General features: G+C 38.4%; 1 protein-coding gene across 2 annotated transcripts in view; it reads left to right on the forward strand.

Annotated features, from left to right (window-relative positions):
- The window catches only part of Eps15 (epidermal growth factor receptor pathway substrate 15), a gene marked incomplete in the record, with an annotated part of 149,770 nt that overhangs the window by 97,199 nt on the left and 37,125 nt on the right, over positions 1 to 15,446 (forward strand). For both annotated transcript variants that reach the window (XM_008828458.3, XM_017796995.2), the window contains 2 exon segments: positions 13,347 to 13,508; positions 14,316 to 14,513. In XM_008828458.3, the coding sequence (XP_008826680.1) occupies positions 13,347 to 13,508; positions 14,316 to 14,513 (360 nt within the window).

A 15,446-nucleotide genomic window follows, 5' to 3' on the forward strand; every position in this document is an offset into this window, starting at 1 on the left:
GCTTGGATGACTGTGGTTATTTTATTTATTGGAATTTTCCTAGAAGTGATGTGGAAGTCAAAGAGATTATCACCAATATATTTCTCCTGCTAATGAAATTGGGTGTGGGCTGGTAAGCTACTTGACTTACATTATTTTCGTGTAATTTTTAAAGCTTCTTAAGAAATGCAGATAACTCACTGACTTAAAGCAGTTTTTGCTAGAAATGGTTTGAGAATGTAAGTCTACCAATTTTTCAATTTGAAGAAGCAGATATAGGGGTCAGTGAGATGGCTCAGCAGGTAAGGGTGCTTACCACCAAGCCTAAGGACTGAAGTTTGATCTTTGGTACCCACATAGTAGAAGGAGAGAACCGACTCCCACAAGTTGTCCTCTCACCTCCACCCCTACACTGTGGTAAGGGCCCACATACAAAAAAATAAATAAATCTATTGAAGAAGTAGATGGAGTCACTGATAAAATCTTGACTAGCTTCTAGATTTAGCTAGTTATTTTTTAAATACATTTTTAAATATACAGATTCTTGTGGTAGACAGTATTTTGTTATTTGAATACATTTGTATACCTGTTGGGTTTTCCTCCATGTTTTTGAGGGTAGAGATTTTATATAGCCAGCTTAGAAGAGCATTAAAATGTGCATTGTTCCTTGAGTATCCTTGAATAGTTTGTTTCTTATATTTATTACAGAAGCTTTGTTATTAGACTTTTTCCATGATTTACTTGTAGGCTTTTGTTTTTTGGTGGTTTTTTGTTTTCTTTTGCTTTTTTGCTTAATGGTGGTAGTTAGGTCACCTTAAACTTTGTGAGGTCCAGAGTGTGTGGTTGTCACCTGAAATCCAGATTGTTGAATTTTTCTGTATAGGGCACTTCTAAGTATAAGGCATCCTGGAGCTTGATTTGTATAGACCAAGTGGTAATGGCCTAAAATAAATTCACTGGAAAGTAACACTGAATGAGTTAACATTTTGGGTTAGTAAATTCATGTCACTCCAGTATGGATGTCATTGTATTATTAGTGTAATGAGATACTTACTAGATCAAGAATGACGATAATCGATATGTATAAGTAACTAAAACACCTCACTTTGTGATCATTTTCTATTTTCTGAAGCACAAGAAGATTTACCAAAATTGGTAACATGCAGAATTCATTACGTATTGCGTTAGCTCTGATTTACCCTTTTAGGAGTAACATTGATAATTAAAATCTGGAATTCCAACTCTCAGTACTTCTTTTTTTTTTTTTTTTGAGATAAGGTTTCATGTAACTCAGGCTGCCCTTGAACTATGTAGTTGACTGTAACCCTGACCTCCTAATCCTCGTGCTTCCACCTCTCAAATGCTTTGGTTACCAGAGTATACCATCATAGCCTGCTTTTAGTACTACTTTTCTGATTTTTCTCATAAGAGACAAAATAAGTAACAGAATCTAAGAAAATATATTCACTGCTTCATTCTGACTTTACATTCTAATGGAGATGCTAATAGGAAATGCCAAAATGGGGGCTGGAGAGATTGCTCTGTGGTTAAGAGCACTGGGCTGCTCTTGTAGAGGACCCAGGTTTGATTCCCAGCACCTGCATGGCAGCTAACAGCTGTCCATAACTCCAGTTCCAGGGGATCCGATGCCCTCCTCTGACTTCTTCAGACATTACAAGACACTAATGCACTTACACAAATGCGGGCAATAGACTCATACACATAAAAAAGATAGATAAATAAAATAAGTGCCAAAAATGAAGACATCAGGGAAGTAAAGACATTTTAGCCCTTCAGTGAGTATTTATATCAGTGAGTATCGTAACTTTTCTGAGTGTTGTTGCTTTTCTCTATATTAATGAAGTAACAGATCATGATTACATGAACTCATATTTCAAGCATAGAAACTAAAGTTTCAAAACCAAGAGCCTAGTCCAGTATGGTGGTGCATGCCTTTAGTCCCAGCACTTGGGAGGCAGAGGCAGGCGATCTCTGTGAGTTCAAAGCCAGCCTGGTGTATATAGTGAGTTCCAGTACAGCTGAGGCCACAGGGAAACTCTGTTTCAAAAAAGACAAAACAAACAAACAAACAAACAAAATTAAAACCAAGAGCCTTGAGGGTTTTTTTTTTTTTTTTTTTTTTTTTGGCCTTTTTGACCAGGTTGGCCTTGAACTCAGAGAGATCCGCCTGCCTCTGCCTCCTCTGCCTCCCGAGTACTGGGATTAAAGCCTTGTGCCACCACATCCTGCGAGCCTTGAGTTTTTTTGTTGGTTTTATTTTTGGTTTTGTTTTGGTGCTGAGGATTGAACCCAAGGCATACTAAGTACATGCTCCATCACAAAGCTACATTCCATCCAGATTTTTGGATTTATATAGACTTTCTAAAGTAGAATATTGACTTTCTAACTTTTTGTTTCCTGTGTGGTCTATGAGTTCAACATCTTGAAACTTTTTGTCTTCCTCCTTTGCCATGCTGCCTGTGTCAACTTGATGCTAATGCTGACTGTTTAAGCTCTTAGCTCCCAAGTGTCACTCCCACATCTCCAGTTAGCCATTTTAAGTGTTTATCATTTCAAAATCAAGTCTGTCTAAAATAAGTCTTGTTGAAACAAAATTGGCTTCAAATTTGGACTTTCCTATTTCTGTCAGTGCTTTTCTTTTTCATTACTGACCTTTCTCTCTCTCTCTCTCTCTCTCTCTCTCTCTCTCTCACACACACACACACACACACACACACACGTGCCAGGGTGATGTCTTAAGGGGAAAGAGCATTTGTTGCACAAGCATGAGGAGGGCTTGGGTTAGACTGTTAGAATCCCCAACACCTATAGCCATGTCTTTAATCCCAGTTATAGGTGTGGCTGGGGGAAGGACAGGAGGATTGTAGGGCGCTCAGGCTTCCAGCCAGCCTAGCTCCAGGTTCCCAGGTTCAGTGAGAAACCCTATCTCAAAGAATAAGGCAGAGTGATAGAGCAAGACACCCAGCATCATCCTCTGGCCCCTGCAGGTATGCACATGCTTGGGCTTACACACATATACACGTATACATGCACCACATACACAAATAAAGTTTTAAAAATATACATCAAATGTCTGTATACACTCCATATACATACATACATACAAACACACACTAATGTCTGTCTTCCTTGAGCTTAAAAATTGTGCTTTATATATAATCCACTATATTTGATAATGTATTGTTAGGTATTTAAGGAAACTATTCAAATGGAAATAAACTTTGGTTTCTGGTATGAAATTAAAAATAGGAAAAAATGTACCCAGAACCCACTAGCAGAAAGGATTGAGACCATAGTAGGTATTGTGGAGTCACATGTTGCATTTTGCTCATAGTAACTTCACACAAGAGAAGCTCCTGATTATACTTCAGTCAGTTAAGAGTTAGTTAAGGGGCTGGAGAGATGGCTCAGCTGTTAAGAGCACTGGCTGCTCTTACAGAAGACCCGGGTTCAAATCCCAGCACCCACAAGGTGGCTAACAACTGTCCATAACTCCAGTTCCAGGGGATCTGAGGCCCTTTTCTGACTTCTGTGGGCATTGCATGACACGGATACACTTACATACATGCAGGCATAACACTCATACATATAAAACAAAAATTAAAAAAACAAATGTTGTTGGGTGTGGCAGCATACACCTTTAGTTCCAGCACTTGTGGTAGGCAGAGGCAGGTGGATCTCTGTGTATTCAAGGCCAGTCTGGATTGCATAGTGAATTCCAGGCCAGCTGGGGCTTCAGGGAGACCCTGTCTCAAAAGAAAAAATAAAAATAAAAATGGAGTTAGTTAACTCAGAGTAATTGTTCATATTTTTTTTCATTTTAATTCACTCATTTTTTTTTCCTTAGAGGAAGAAGGATGACTTATTTTAGTGGGAAGTAAAGTTAGATACATGAGCTCACAATTTTTTTCCTAGCAATGATGCTCTTTAGAACACACTGGGAAACATATAATTGGAAAATAAAGGCAGGCTGGTAGTGTGGTTTTCTTACACCCACCCAAGTTTAATAGACTTCTTTCTGTTCTTTTAATTAATCGCCTTGCACAGCAGTTGGCCATCTCTTGAGTTAATCTATAATTTTTTAAAAGTTATTTGAATAATCGGCAGTGTTAATGAGATTACAGAAGTACTATAAAACTTCTCTTGTTCTCTCATAATTTTTCTGGTATAGAAACACTACGATTAAGTGCAGGTTGTAGATAGGCCTTCTTTAAAAGTTTCATTCTTAAGTTAGTGCCTTCTTGTTTTGTTTTGTTGTTGTTGTTGTTGTTGTTGTTGTTGGTTTCTTTTGAAACAGGACCTCACTATGCCATCCAGACACCTAGAATTAACTGTGTAGCCCAGGTTCCTCTCAAACTTGAAATCCTTCTGATTAAACCTCCAAAGTGTTGGAATTATAGGTGTATGCCAATGACCTTTTTATTTTTATTGTGTTTTTATATGTAACAGTCACAGACCTTTCCATGTTGCTAATATTTCATAGGTTTAATTCTTAAACCACTTCAGTAGTACATCTGACTTGGGTTGATTAAGTGGCTTATTTATACCTTAGTATGTCTTAAGGGTTGTATGTATTTAAAATTTATTTCTACTACCCTATAGAACTTCATGCCATGTGGAAGGGTAGGAATGAATTTGTCCTTTTCGGTGTCTTGGGTGGTGTCTAGAAAATGGGATATTCTTTTTTTTTTTGACATTTCTTTTTAAATGAAGCCAAGATTCCCAGCTCATCCATTCATCCCTGATCGAGGCATCTTAGCTATGTCTGGCTTTGGTGTTTTTCTAAAATAAACTCTGGCACCTTGTTGTGCTGTTCTTGTTCATTTTGTCCCTGCCGTTTTCATAACTGCTGCTGTCCTTCTTTCCATGGCACCAGGAGACAGGCAGAGCATGGTCAGAGAATAGAGCAGAACCAGGAAAGCATTCTGCAAGAGTCTTCAGTAGCTCACTTGCGTGGATGGCATTTCAAAGTGCTAAGGTCATATACTGACCCAGGAGATTTTCTCAAAGGGCCACCTTAAAGTTAAGAGAAAATTATCCAAGTGCTAGGAGAAGCTGCCACTGCCCTAGTTGGGGTTGTGAAAGCAAGCAGAGTTCTGGGGGTACAGGAGAGACATGTGTTTGTGACTTTATTTAGTCCCAGGGTAAGTAAATGTGTTCCAAAGTAAAATATCCAAATACAGAAGTTGCGTTATAGAGTTGCAGTGAGATATGATTCTTATTCTGTCCATGTTGACACTATGAAGCTTAATAATTTAGAATCTCCTTAGTGAAAGAAAAGATCCTTTTGTTATGAATTTGTGTTGGAATTTGTTTTATTTTTAGCTTTTATTGGTAAAAATTTTTTTTTAATTTTATGCGTATGAGTGTTTGCCTTCATGTATATATGTGCATCACGTATGTGCCTGGTGCTGGTAGAAGCCAGAAGAGGGTGTTGGATCCAATAGAACTGGAGTTACTGATAGTTGTGAGCTGCCTAATGTGGGTGTTGGGAACCAAACCAGGGTCCTGTGCAAGAGTAGTACTCTTAACTGCTGAGCCATCCTTCCAGCCCTGGTTTTAGTTTTATTGTTGTTTTGGTTTTTTGAGACTGGGTCTCCGTGTAGCCCCAGCTGGCCTGAAACTCACTATGTAGACCAGGCTTGACCTCCATCTCACAGAGATCTGTCTGCCTCTGCTTCTTGAGTGCTGGGATTAAAAATGTGTGTCACCAACTTGCCCAGCTGTTTTTAGCTTTTGAGACAAATCTTTGTAGTCCAAACTGGCCTCCAGTGCTCCGTAACTCAGACTGGTGTCTTTTGGGGGGGGTCTTTTTGAGACAGGGTCTACCTATAGCCCGAGCACTTGGCATGGAACTCAATGTAGATGAGATTGGCTTTGAACTCACATAGATACACCTGCCTCTGCCTCTGGGATTAAAGGTGTGCACCATCTTACCCTGCCCTGGTCCTTTTTTTTTTTTTTTTTTTTAAGCATTGCTTTCTTTAAAAAATAACATGATTACATTGAAAAACTTAATAGATTGGGGAATTTGGAAAGAGAATAAATGGCAAACTCATATTACAGCAATGCTGACAAATTTCACATTGTTGAAACTTGGTAGTACAGTTTTGTCCATAAATAATATTCAAAAATTATGGTTAACATACAGAATTGTGGGGCTGGAGAGATGGCTCAGCAGTTAAGAACATTGGCTCTTCTTGCAGAAGACCCAGGATTGAACCCCAGCACCCACATGGCAGCTGACAACTGTCCGTAACTCCAGTTCCGGGGGATCCGACAGCCTCTTCTGTCCTCCCTGGGCATTGTATGACATGGGTGCACTTACCTACATGCAGGTGATACATACATACACATAAAATAAAAATAAATAAATTTTAAAAAAAAACATAGAATTGTGAATTTACATTCTAAAATACTATATTATTTTTAGATTGAGAATTATAATATCAGTTTAGTTATTACAAAACTTTCTTTTTATTTTTATTTTATTTATTTATTTATTTGGTCTTTTTGAGACAGGGTCTCCCTATAGGTCCAGCTGGCCTGGAACTCTATGTAGACCAGGCTGGCCTTGTGCTGGGATTAAAGGTGTGGCCACCATGCCTGGCTTTTTTTTTTTTTTTTAGCTTCTAAGACTGAGATTTTTATCTCTAGAAGTTCGATTAGGTGTTGTACATTTTCTGTAGGGCCTGAGTGAAGTTACAGTGGGGCTGTAGAAGAGTAGTGGAAAACTTCTCGGTGCCTGGGAATGGGAAGGGTTCAGACAAAGCCTGGGTGACTAGGACCTGTGGAGTCAAGACCAGAGCTGGCCCTCAAGAGGTGGGAAGTCCAGTTCTGTAGGACAAACAGGCCTTGACCTCTTAGCAATCTTCTTGCCTCACCTTCCTTCCAAGAGCTAGGACTACAGGCAGCAGCCGCCATGCCTGCTGTTATTAGTTTATAGAGAGCTTTCTCTTCATTCTGAGATATAGACATGAGAAAACACCAATTTTGATATGGATATTGGTTTAGCTTGACATATTTTCTTAGTGTAAGGTATTTTGTCAGTAAATTAAAATACACACACACAAAACCAGGCATTGTGACACTCTCATTTAATCATAGATTTTTTTTATTTATTTCGTTAAATTTGTTTTGTAACCTGAAATTTTTCCCATTTTCTTCTGTTTGAAACTGTGTCATGCACAGTTACTTAATATATGTTATATGTTGTTTATAAAAATTTTAAGGCCTGTATGTTTCTGTATTGCCATATAGGTTTTTATTGCAGCCAAGAAATAAAAGCAGTAAGATTGGACAAATTTAGTGAATGTGTTTACTGTTTAGGAGAAGGGCCGGACTGAGTAAATAGTATATTGGGTCATTTATTCTCTTTCCTCTTATGTAAATATATCTTCTGAGGTTAGATTAAGTGCCTCATCACAAATATTGACTATTTTTGAAAAAGGAAATCAGCATTAATCCTATTGTTGGTTTTTTTTCATTGTTTTTTTTTTTGTTTGTTTTGTTTTGTTTTTTGTCCTTTTGAGACAGGGTCTCCGTGTAGCCCCAGCTGTCCTGGAACTCACTATGTAGACCAGGCTGGCCTTGAATTCACAGAGATCCGCCTGCCTCTGCCTCAGGAGTGTGGGGATTAAAGGTGTGCGCTACCACACCCAGCTCCTTTGTTGCTTTTTTAAAAATATATATTTTATTTATAACAGATTTTGGCACATGCGTCTCTAATCTGTATGTATCTGATTATTATTAGTTGTGGTCGGTTGCACTCGGATCCTATGTGTGTCTATAAAGTCATCGGGTAGATTTCAATGGTAATGTTTATCACCTCTACTAATTAACATGATGTAAATTTTTATGCTTCCTCCTCAAATATAACTGATTTTTTAAATTTGTTGATTTTTTTTGTGTATATCACAGAGAACATCCCAAACAATCTCACTCATCTATATACCCACTTCCCAGATGGCACCTTCCCATAGCCTCCCCTCCCCCACTAGAGCACTTATACTCTGTCATCCCTGCTGTTATTAGCAAAAACAATGAGTCTTTCTGTAAGAAACAGTATATTTTAAAATGAAATGGAGATTTTTTTAAGGTTAAAAACTCATTCAATTTTATATCTAACAGGGTTTATACTGAGTTCAATATTGTATGACTATATTAATTCAACTGTGAGCCTAAAAAATTTATAGCCACTTTTGAAAGAGATGTATTTTTGCTCTGGAAATTGGTATTGAGTATGTTAAAGCTGTAATGAAATGCTTCTTCTAAAATTTTTTTAAAAATTAAGAAAAAGAAAGCAGGTTGAGCAGGGGCAGGGGAGCAAGCCAGTAAGCAGCGTTCCTCCATGGTCTGTGCTCTGGCTCCTGCCTCCAGGTTCCTGCCCTGAGTTCCTACCGCAGGCTCCCTCAGTGATCAACTGTGACCCAGGAGATGTACTCTAAATAAACCCTTCCCCCCAAAATATATGTATTATACATTATTTTTATTTTTTGTATATGAGTGTATTGCCTGCATGTATGTAAGTGCACCTGTGTCATGCAGTACCTGCAGAGGTCAGAAGAAGGTGTCATATCCCCTGGAACTGGAGTTACCGATAGTTGTTAGCTGCCATGTGGGTGCTGGGAATTGAACCTGGGTCCTCTGCAAGAGTAGTCAGTGTTCTTAACTGAGCAATCTCTCCAGACCCTAAAAAAATGTCTTTTAAAATCAGCTTACTGGGTGTTTTCAGTTTGAGTCCAACCTGGCCTGATCTACATAGTGAGTTCCAGGTCAACCAGGGTTCCATAGTGCAATTCTGTCTAAAAAAACCAAAAACCCAAAAAATAAATAAAGTATGGGCTCAGTGGTTATAAATAAAGCATAGAAAAGTATGAGAAAGAAAATTCTATCAGCGAATTGTTAATGTGTTCCTATATTTTCTATACACATAATTGGCTTTATATTGCTAATCATACTATATATGCCTTTCTATTCAGCTTTTAAAAATAAGAACTATGGAAACCGAGCGTGGTGGTGCACGCCTTTAATCCCAGGCAGAGGCAGGCGGATCATTCGGGAATCCAGGCCAGCTGTGGCTACAGGGAGACCCTGTCTCAAAAAGACCAAAAAAAAAAAAAAGAAAGAAAGAACTATGGGACTGGAATGATGACTCAGTGATTAAAAGCACTGGCTGTTCTTGCAGAGGACACAGGTTTGAGTCCCAGAACGCACATGGCGGTCACTCCACTTTCAAGGGATCTTGACACTTCTTCTGTAGGTGTCAATGGCATAAGTGCACTCACATACATTGCAGGAAAAGCACTCATACACATAAAATAAAAATAAATAATTTTTTAACAGCCAAAAAGATTTGAAAACAGTATTCTTTTAAAAATAAATAAATAAAAATAAGAGCTGTGTCCTAAACCCCTAAACACTTTCTTCTGTAACCCTTTTAAGGTAAATTCTATTTTCCTGCACTTATGGTAAAAGGCAATGATATATGTGATTATAAAACTAGATATTATTAGAGAATGTGAACTCATACAGTCAAAGGAGAGCTTTTGGAAGTCAGTTCTGCCCTTCTACCATATGTATCCTGGGGATCAAACTCAGGCCATCAGGCATTGGTAGCAAGTGCACTGAGCCATCTTGGTGGCCTAATCTTTTCTACATAATCAATTAACATCTCTCTGTACATCTACAGTTATAGTAGTAAAATATTCTTGGGAGAAATGGGAACATACCCGTTTTTTTTTTCCTCCTCCCCACCTCCCCATGGTTCATATGAGGGACCCCAGTTATCAAAAGATGCACAAATCAAGCTGTCTTGGCTAATGTGTTCCATGGTGGTCATGCTTCATTCATTTGGCACGGACTTCATGTTTGTTTTTGTTTTTGTTTCTGTAGCCCTTAAGTATAAGTGCCGGAACATAGATGTTAGATAAACAGTAGCATTTTCTAAATGGTTATATTTCTTCTCTACGTGATTTTTTGAAACAATTTCTTGTACTCCAGGTTGGTAGCAAACTTGCTATGCTGTATGGCTGAGAATAACCTTGAATTCCTCATCTTCCTGTTGGCTGCCTCCCAAGTGCTGGGATCATAGGTGTGCCCCTTGCCCATCTGAAATGTTTCTGTTTTGAAGCCAACCTTTCATATATGATCTATATTTTCTTTTACACTTTTCTGTTTATTTGGTTTTGGTTTTTTGAGACAGGGTCTCCCTGTAGCCCCAGCTGGCCTGGAATGTGCTATGTAGACCAGGCTGGCCTTGAACTCACAGGGATCTACCTGCGTCTGTCTCCTGAGTGCTGGGATTAAAAGCATGTGCCACCACACCCAGCCCTTCTTTTACATATTATAAAAATTTTCAGGAATTTTTCTTTTTGGTGGAAGAATAGATTTCACTTTAAATTGTTTTACATATGGGTAAACCGAGCATCATTTACTGTTGAGTACTCTAGTCCCATGGTCAGCTTTAATGTGTTTTTTACATTGCTTTTTCTGTTTGCCTAGATCTCTGTCTTTCCTTGTTCAATACCAAACTTTTATTTTCATTTTTCAATGATTCATGATACCTAGTAGGGTAATTTCTTTCACATTTTATCAGACTTTTTTCAGTGCTTTTATTTTATATCATTGAGACAGGGTTTTATGTGTTTCAGGCTGACTTCAAACTCCTGAGAATGACCTTAACTTCTGATCCTCCTGCCTCCACTTCCCAAATGCCAGAAATACAGGTGTGTGACACCGTATCTAGTTTATACAGTTCTGAGGATTCTTGCATGCAAGAGAGCACACTACCAACTGACCTACATCTCCAGTCCCTCCAGCCTCTTGATTTTTAAAATGCCTTTTAAATTTAGCTTATAGGGTTCCTTGAAAAACTTTATTTAAATTTTTACTGGACTGTAGATTGATAAGGAAAGAATTGGGCCTTTGTTATAGAATTTATCACTTAATATTTTTGGAGTACTTTTTATGTTCGGGAAACTGGAGCTACAGCAGTGAATAAAACCTAGAAATATTCACAAACTTACGGAGTTTATATGCTAGTGGAGAGTTTAGACCATTAACAAAGAGTTGAGCATACCACACCTGTAATCCAGCCTTTGAAAGGCTGAGACAGAAGATTAATGAGTTCAAAGCCAGCATAGGCTTACACGGCGTGATGCTGTCTCAAAAAAAACCCCAGGAAATCTAAATGTCTATCTACATGTATATCATATGATATATAATATGATACAATACTACTCAACAATAAAACAGAATAAGTCATTTATATATGAACTTGTAAAATGTTATATTAGATGTCAAGAGCAAGATATAACATATTGCCTATTATATAATCCCATTCATGTGAACTTTCTACAAAATATAAAACTAGAACAACAGGTCTTTACGCACTTGGGACGTGAGATCGGGAATAGTTTGACTGCAGTGGAGCATGAAGGAACTTTGGGTGTAAGTGAAGCACCTAAAACTGGTTTTTGATGGTAGTTATACAAATGTGTAAATTTATTATATTGTTATATATAATATAAATATTTATATCTCAGTGAAGCTGTTTAACATTATGTGCCAATATTGAAAATATTATGCTAAGTGAAAGAAGCCAGTCAGACAAGAAAATGTTATATGTACATTTATGTAAAATATCCTGGACAGACAAATCTGTAGAGATAAAAAATAGATTGGTGGTTACCTAGGACAGAGGAGGGTGGGGAGTAGGGAAAGGAGGTCAGAAGTAAAATGGGGTGTGGGGGGTGGACAACTTGCTAGTGAGTACATGGTTTCTTTTTGGGGTTGATGGAAATGTTCTGAAATAACTTGAGGTAGTAATTGCACAACGCTATGAATAACTATAAAGGCCATTGAATTCGATAATTAAATGGATTAGCTGTATGATTGTAAATTATCTCAATAAACAGAAAATAAAATTATATGCTATGTGTAAGGAGTGGGGAGGTGGTAGTTGTGGTGGTCACAAACTGAGAAGGTAATAGAGAAAAGCCTTGTAAGAGATGAGGGCCTGGATACCTAGCAGAAGAATGTTCTAGAAGGAATAAAGCAGTAGAAGGTGTCCAGAGGGTTGCATATTTAGCTTGTTTGAGGAGCAGCACAGCAGTCAGTGTGACTGAAATCAAGCAAGGGAAGGAGAAGTTGGACATGAGCTGGGATATATAACCATATAATCTATACTCCAGTAAAAGTTTAAATAGGGTTTTTCAGGGAACCCTGTAAGCTGATTTTAAAAGGTATTTTAAGAAGCAGTGAGGGGACAGTCAAACACCTTATATGCATGTATGAAATGTTCAATTAAAAAAAAATTTTAAGTTAAAAAAAAATTGATGCTATAATCTTTGGCATGAAGACCATATTCAAATTGTAGGAAACTGAGTTTCTTTTTATGTAGATCATAAATTTACTGCCAAGACATGTAAGAATCTAAGAGCTCTCAAATTATAGAATGAGTGGTTAGAATTCACAGCATCATGCACCGAGTTGTCTCCATGTGGTGACTGATGGTCAATCTTTTGATGAGTTACTCAAACCTGAAGGTTGTCAACATGAGAAAGGGGTGCCCTCCAAACTGTCTTTGGAAGCAGAGTTGGTGTTTGGGACATGATGTTCACATCCTTCAACAGAATGTCTTTTCTCAATAATTGAAATACGTGTTTTCCACAGGGAACTTCTGTTCTGTGGAACAACCAATTTGATAATTGCTCTAACTTCTGCATTAAATGCCAAATTGAAAATAAAAATTAAAAAGAAAAAGCAATGAAGGACTGGAAATTTATGAGACCACTAATTTCCCTTCTACATACAAGTAATTTGTGAAATTCGACATAACTTGGAGTGGTTTTTTGTTTGTTTTTGGTGCTAGGGATTGAGCCCAGGGCCTTGCACATGCATGTGTATGAGTGTATTGCTTGCATGTAGGTAGGTGCACTCATGTCGGTCAATGCCTGCGGACATCAGAAGGGGTGTCAGATCCCCTGGAACTGGAGTTATAGATGGTTGTTAATTGCCATGTGAGAATTGAATCTGCAAGAGCAGTGAGTAATCTTAACCACTGAGCCACCTCTCCAGCCCCCTTGACAAAGGTTTTCATAGTGGCTGAGGTGCTGAAAATACATGCAAAGGTATGTTGTGTGGAAGCAGTATAACGAGTTGGAAAGCAGCCGTCTGAGAGAGATGAAAGTGACTTAGACCAGCACTGAGTAAGTGGGCGAAATGTCCATTCCTAGTTATCAGTTGAAGGACAAAACAGCAGGATTTGCTGACAGAATGGAAATGAGATGTAAGAGCAAGGGAAGGGTGAAAGAAGAGGCCGTGTTACATTTGTTATGTTTTAGGATCTTCAAGATGAAGTTCAAAGGGAGAGTGTTAATCTGCAAAAACTACAGGCCCAGAAGCAGCAAGTCCAGGAAGTCCTGGATGAACTAGATGAGCAGAAAGCCCAGCTGGAGGAGCAACTCAAGGAAGTCAAAAAGAAATGCGCCGAGGAGGCCAAGCTGGTAAAGTCTGGCTGCTTTTTGATACCTGAATCCACACCTTCATTGCTTTCATGGTTTAATGGGAAAGTTTTCTCTACTTGTTAGATGGCAGCCTAGTCAGCAGTGTCTATGTGACGGACATGGAGTAAGTTCAAGAGGAGTTATATGTGCTCGCTCTGTAGTAGAAAGCAGAAAGACAATATTTTTCCAAATTTTGATTGCAAGTATGTTACCTTTGCTTTCAAGTCTCTTTTATCCCTTCCCTCAGTTATCATCTAATACCAGAAAATTCCAAAGCATTAAACTAAACAAGTTTAGTTACATTATAGAACCTCTTACGGCACTGGAGAGATGGCTCAGTGGTTAAGAGCGTGGACTGCTCTTGCAAAGGACCCGGGTTTGATTCCCAGCACTCACATGGTGGCTAACAACCATCCGTAACTCTAGTTCCAGGGGATCTGACGCTGCGTTCTGACCTCTGCAGGCATTGCACAACATGGGTGCACTTAACGTACATGCAGGCAGTACACTCACACACAGAAAATTAAACTAATAAAATATTTAAAAAAAAAAAATCTTGCCAGGCGTGGTGGCACACGCCTTTAATCCCAGCACTTGGGAGGCAGAGGCAGGCTGATCTCTTGAGTTCAGGGCCAGCCTGGTCTACATAGTGAGTTCCAGGTTAGCTGGGGCTACAGCAGGAGAACTTGCAACAATAGTGACAGTGTGCACAAGACTCATCCCAACTTAATCAGACAAAAAACCCCAAAAACTTAATGACATCTCTTCATTTAATTCCCCTTTTCTCCCGTTCCTCTCTGTTTATAGATCTCTTCCCTTAAAGCTGAAATAACTAGTCAAGAATCACAGATCTCCACGTATGAAGAAGAACTGGCCAAAGCTAGAGAAGAGCTTAGTCACCTACAACAAGAAACAGCACGATTGGAAGACAGTGTGGAGTCAGGAAAGGCTCAGCTGGAACCTCTTCAACAGCACCTCCAAGATTCACAACAGGAAATCAGTTCAGTAAGTGAAACCAGGCAGTGTGCCCAGTGGACTCTTGTCTGTTCTGTTAACATATACTTTCTAACTTCTTCCCCTTTCTTCATCTGCCTAGTTATTATTTTTAGTCATTTAATATAAATAGAGTTTTGGGTTTTTTTTATAAATAGAGTTTTTAACTAGGTGTGGTGGCACATACCTTTAATCAGGGAGGCAGAGGCAGGCAGCTCACTGTGAGTTCCAGGCCAGCTGGGGCTACAGGGAGTCTTAAAAAGACCAAAAACAAACAAACAAAAAAAACAAAATAGGGTTCTTGTTGCCAGTTGCACATTAAAACTGTCATACATCTTGTATACCTGATGGTCAGTGCCATAGTGGATTGTTATGTAGGCTTTGTAGCTAAGCTATTCAGATTTAAATACTGGCTCTGCCATTTATTAGGTGGATCACCTTAGTACCTTTCCATTTCCTGTACCTCTCCTTACAGTTCATCATACAATCTCCTTTCTCTCTGTTACTTTCTATGTTTTTTTTCTAGTACCCTGGGCCTTTTGTTTTCTAATTATACTGCCAGTTCACAATATCTGAGACAAAGTTCTTGGAGATTTCACAGATGTAAAGAAACAAATACGTGCATACTGAAATTGTGAGAGAATTTATTGGGAAATCTTTTAAGTAATGCTGCGTTCCCAGAGGATTCTCTATAGGAAGCAGACTCACCTGTGAATAAGTCTAGGCGCATACCTATTTTTTTTTAATTAGAAGAAGCATTTCATTACAACAGCATTAACCTATTCAATAACATTTTTCTGAGCTAGGGTACATCTCTTTCAAAATTGGCTGTACAGTTTTAGGTTTACAGATGAATTATTACGCCTATACAATCTTTTACTCATTATAAACTCTATAAGACATAAAATTAAATGAGGTTCCAACGTTTAAAAAAGATCTCCACTT

The sequence above is a fragment of the Nannospalax galili genome, unplaced genomic scaffold (assembly GCF_000622305.1).
Source record: "Nannospalax galili isolate Female #2095 unplaced genomic scaffold, S.galili_v1.0 scaffold713, whole genome shotgun sequence".
Lineage (NCBI taxonomy): Eukaryota > Metazoa > Chordata > Mammalia > Rodentia > Spalacidae > Nannospalax > Nannospalax galili.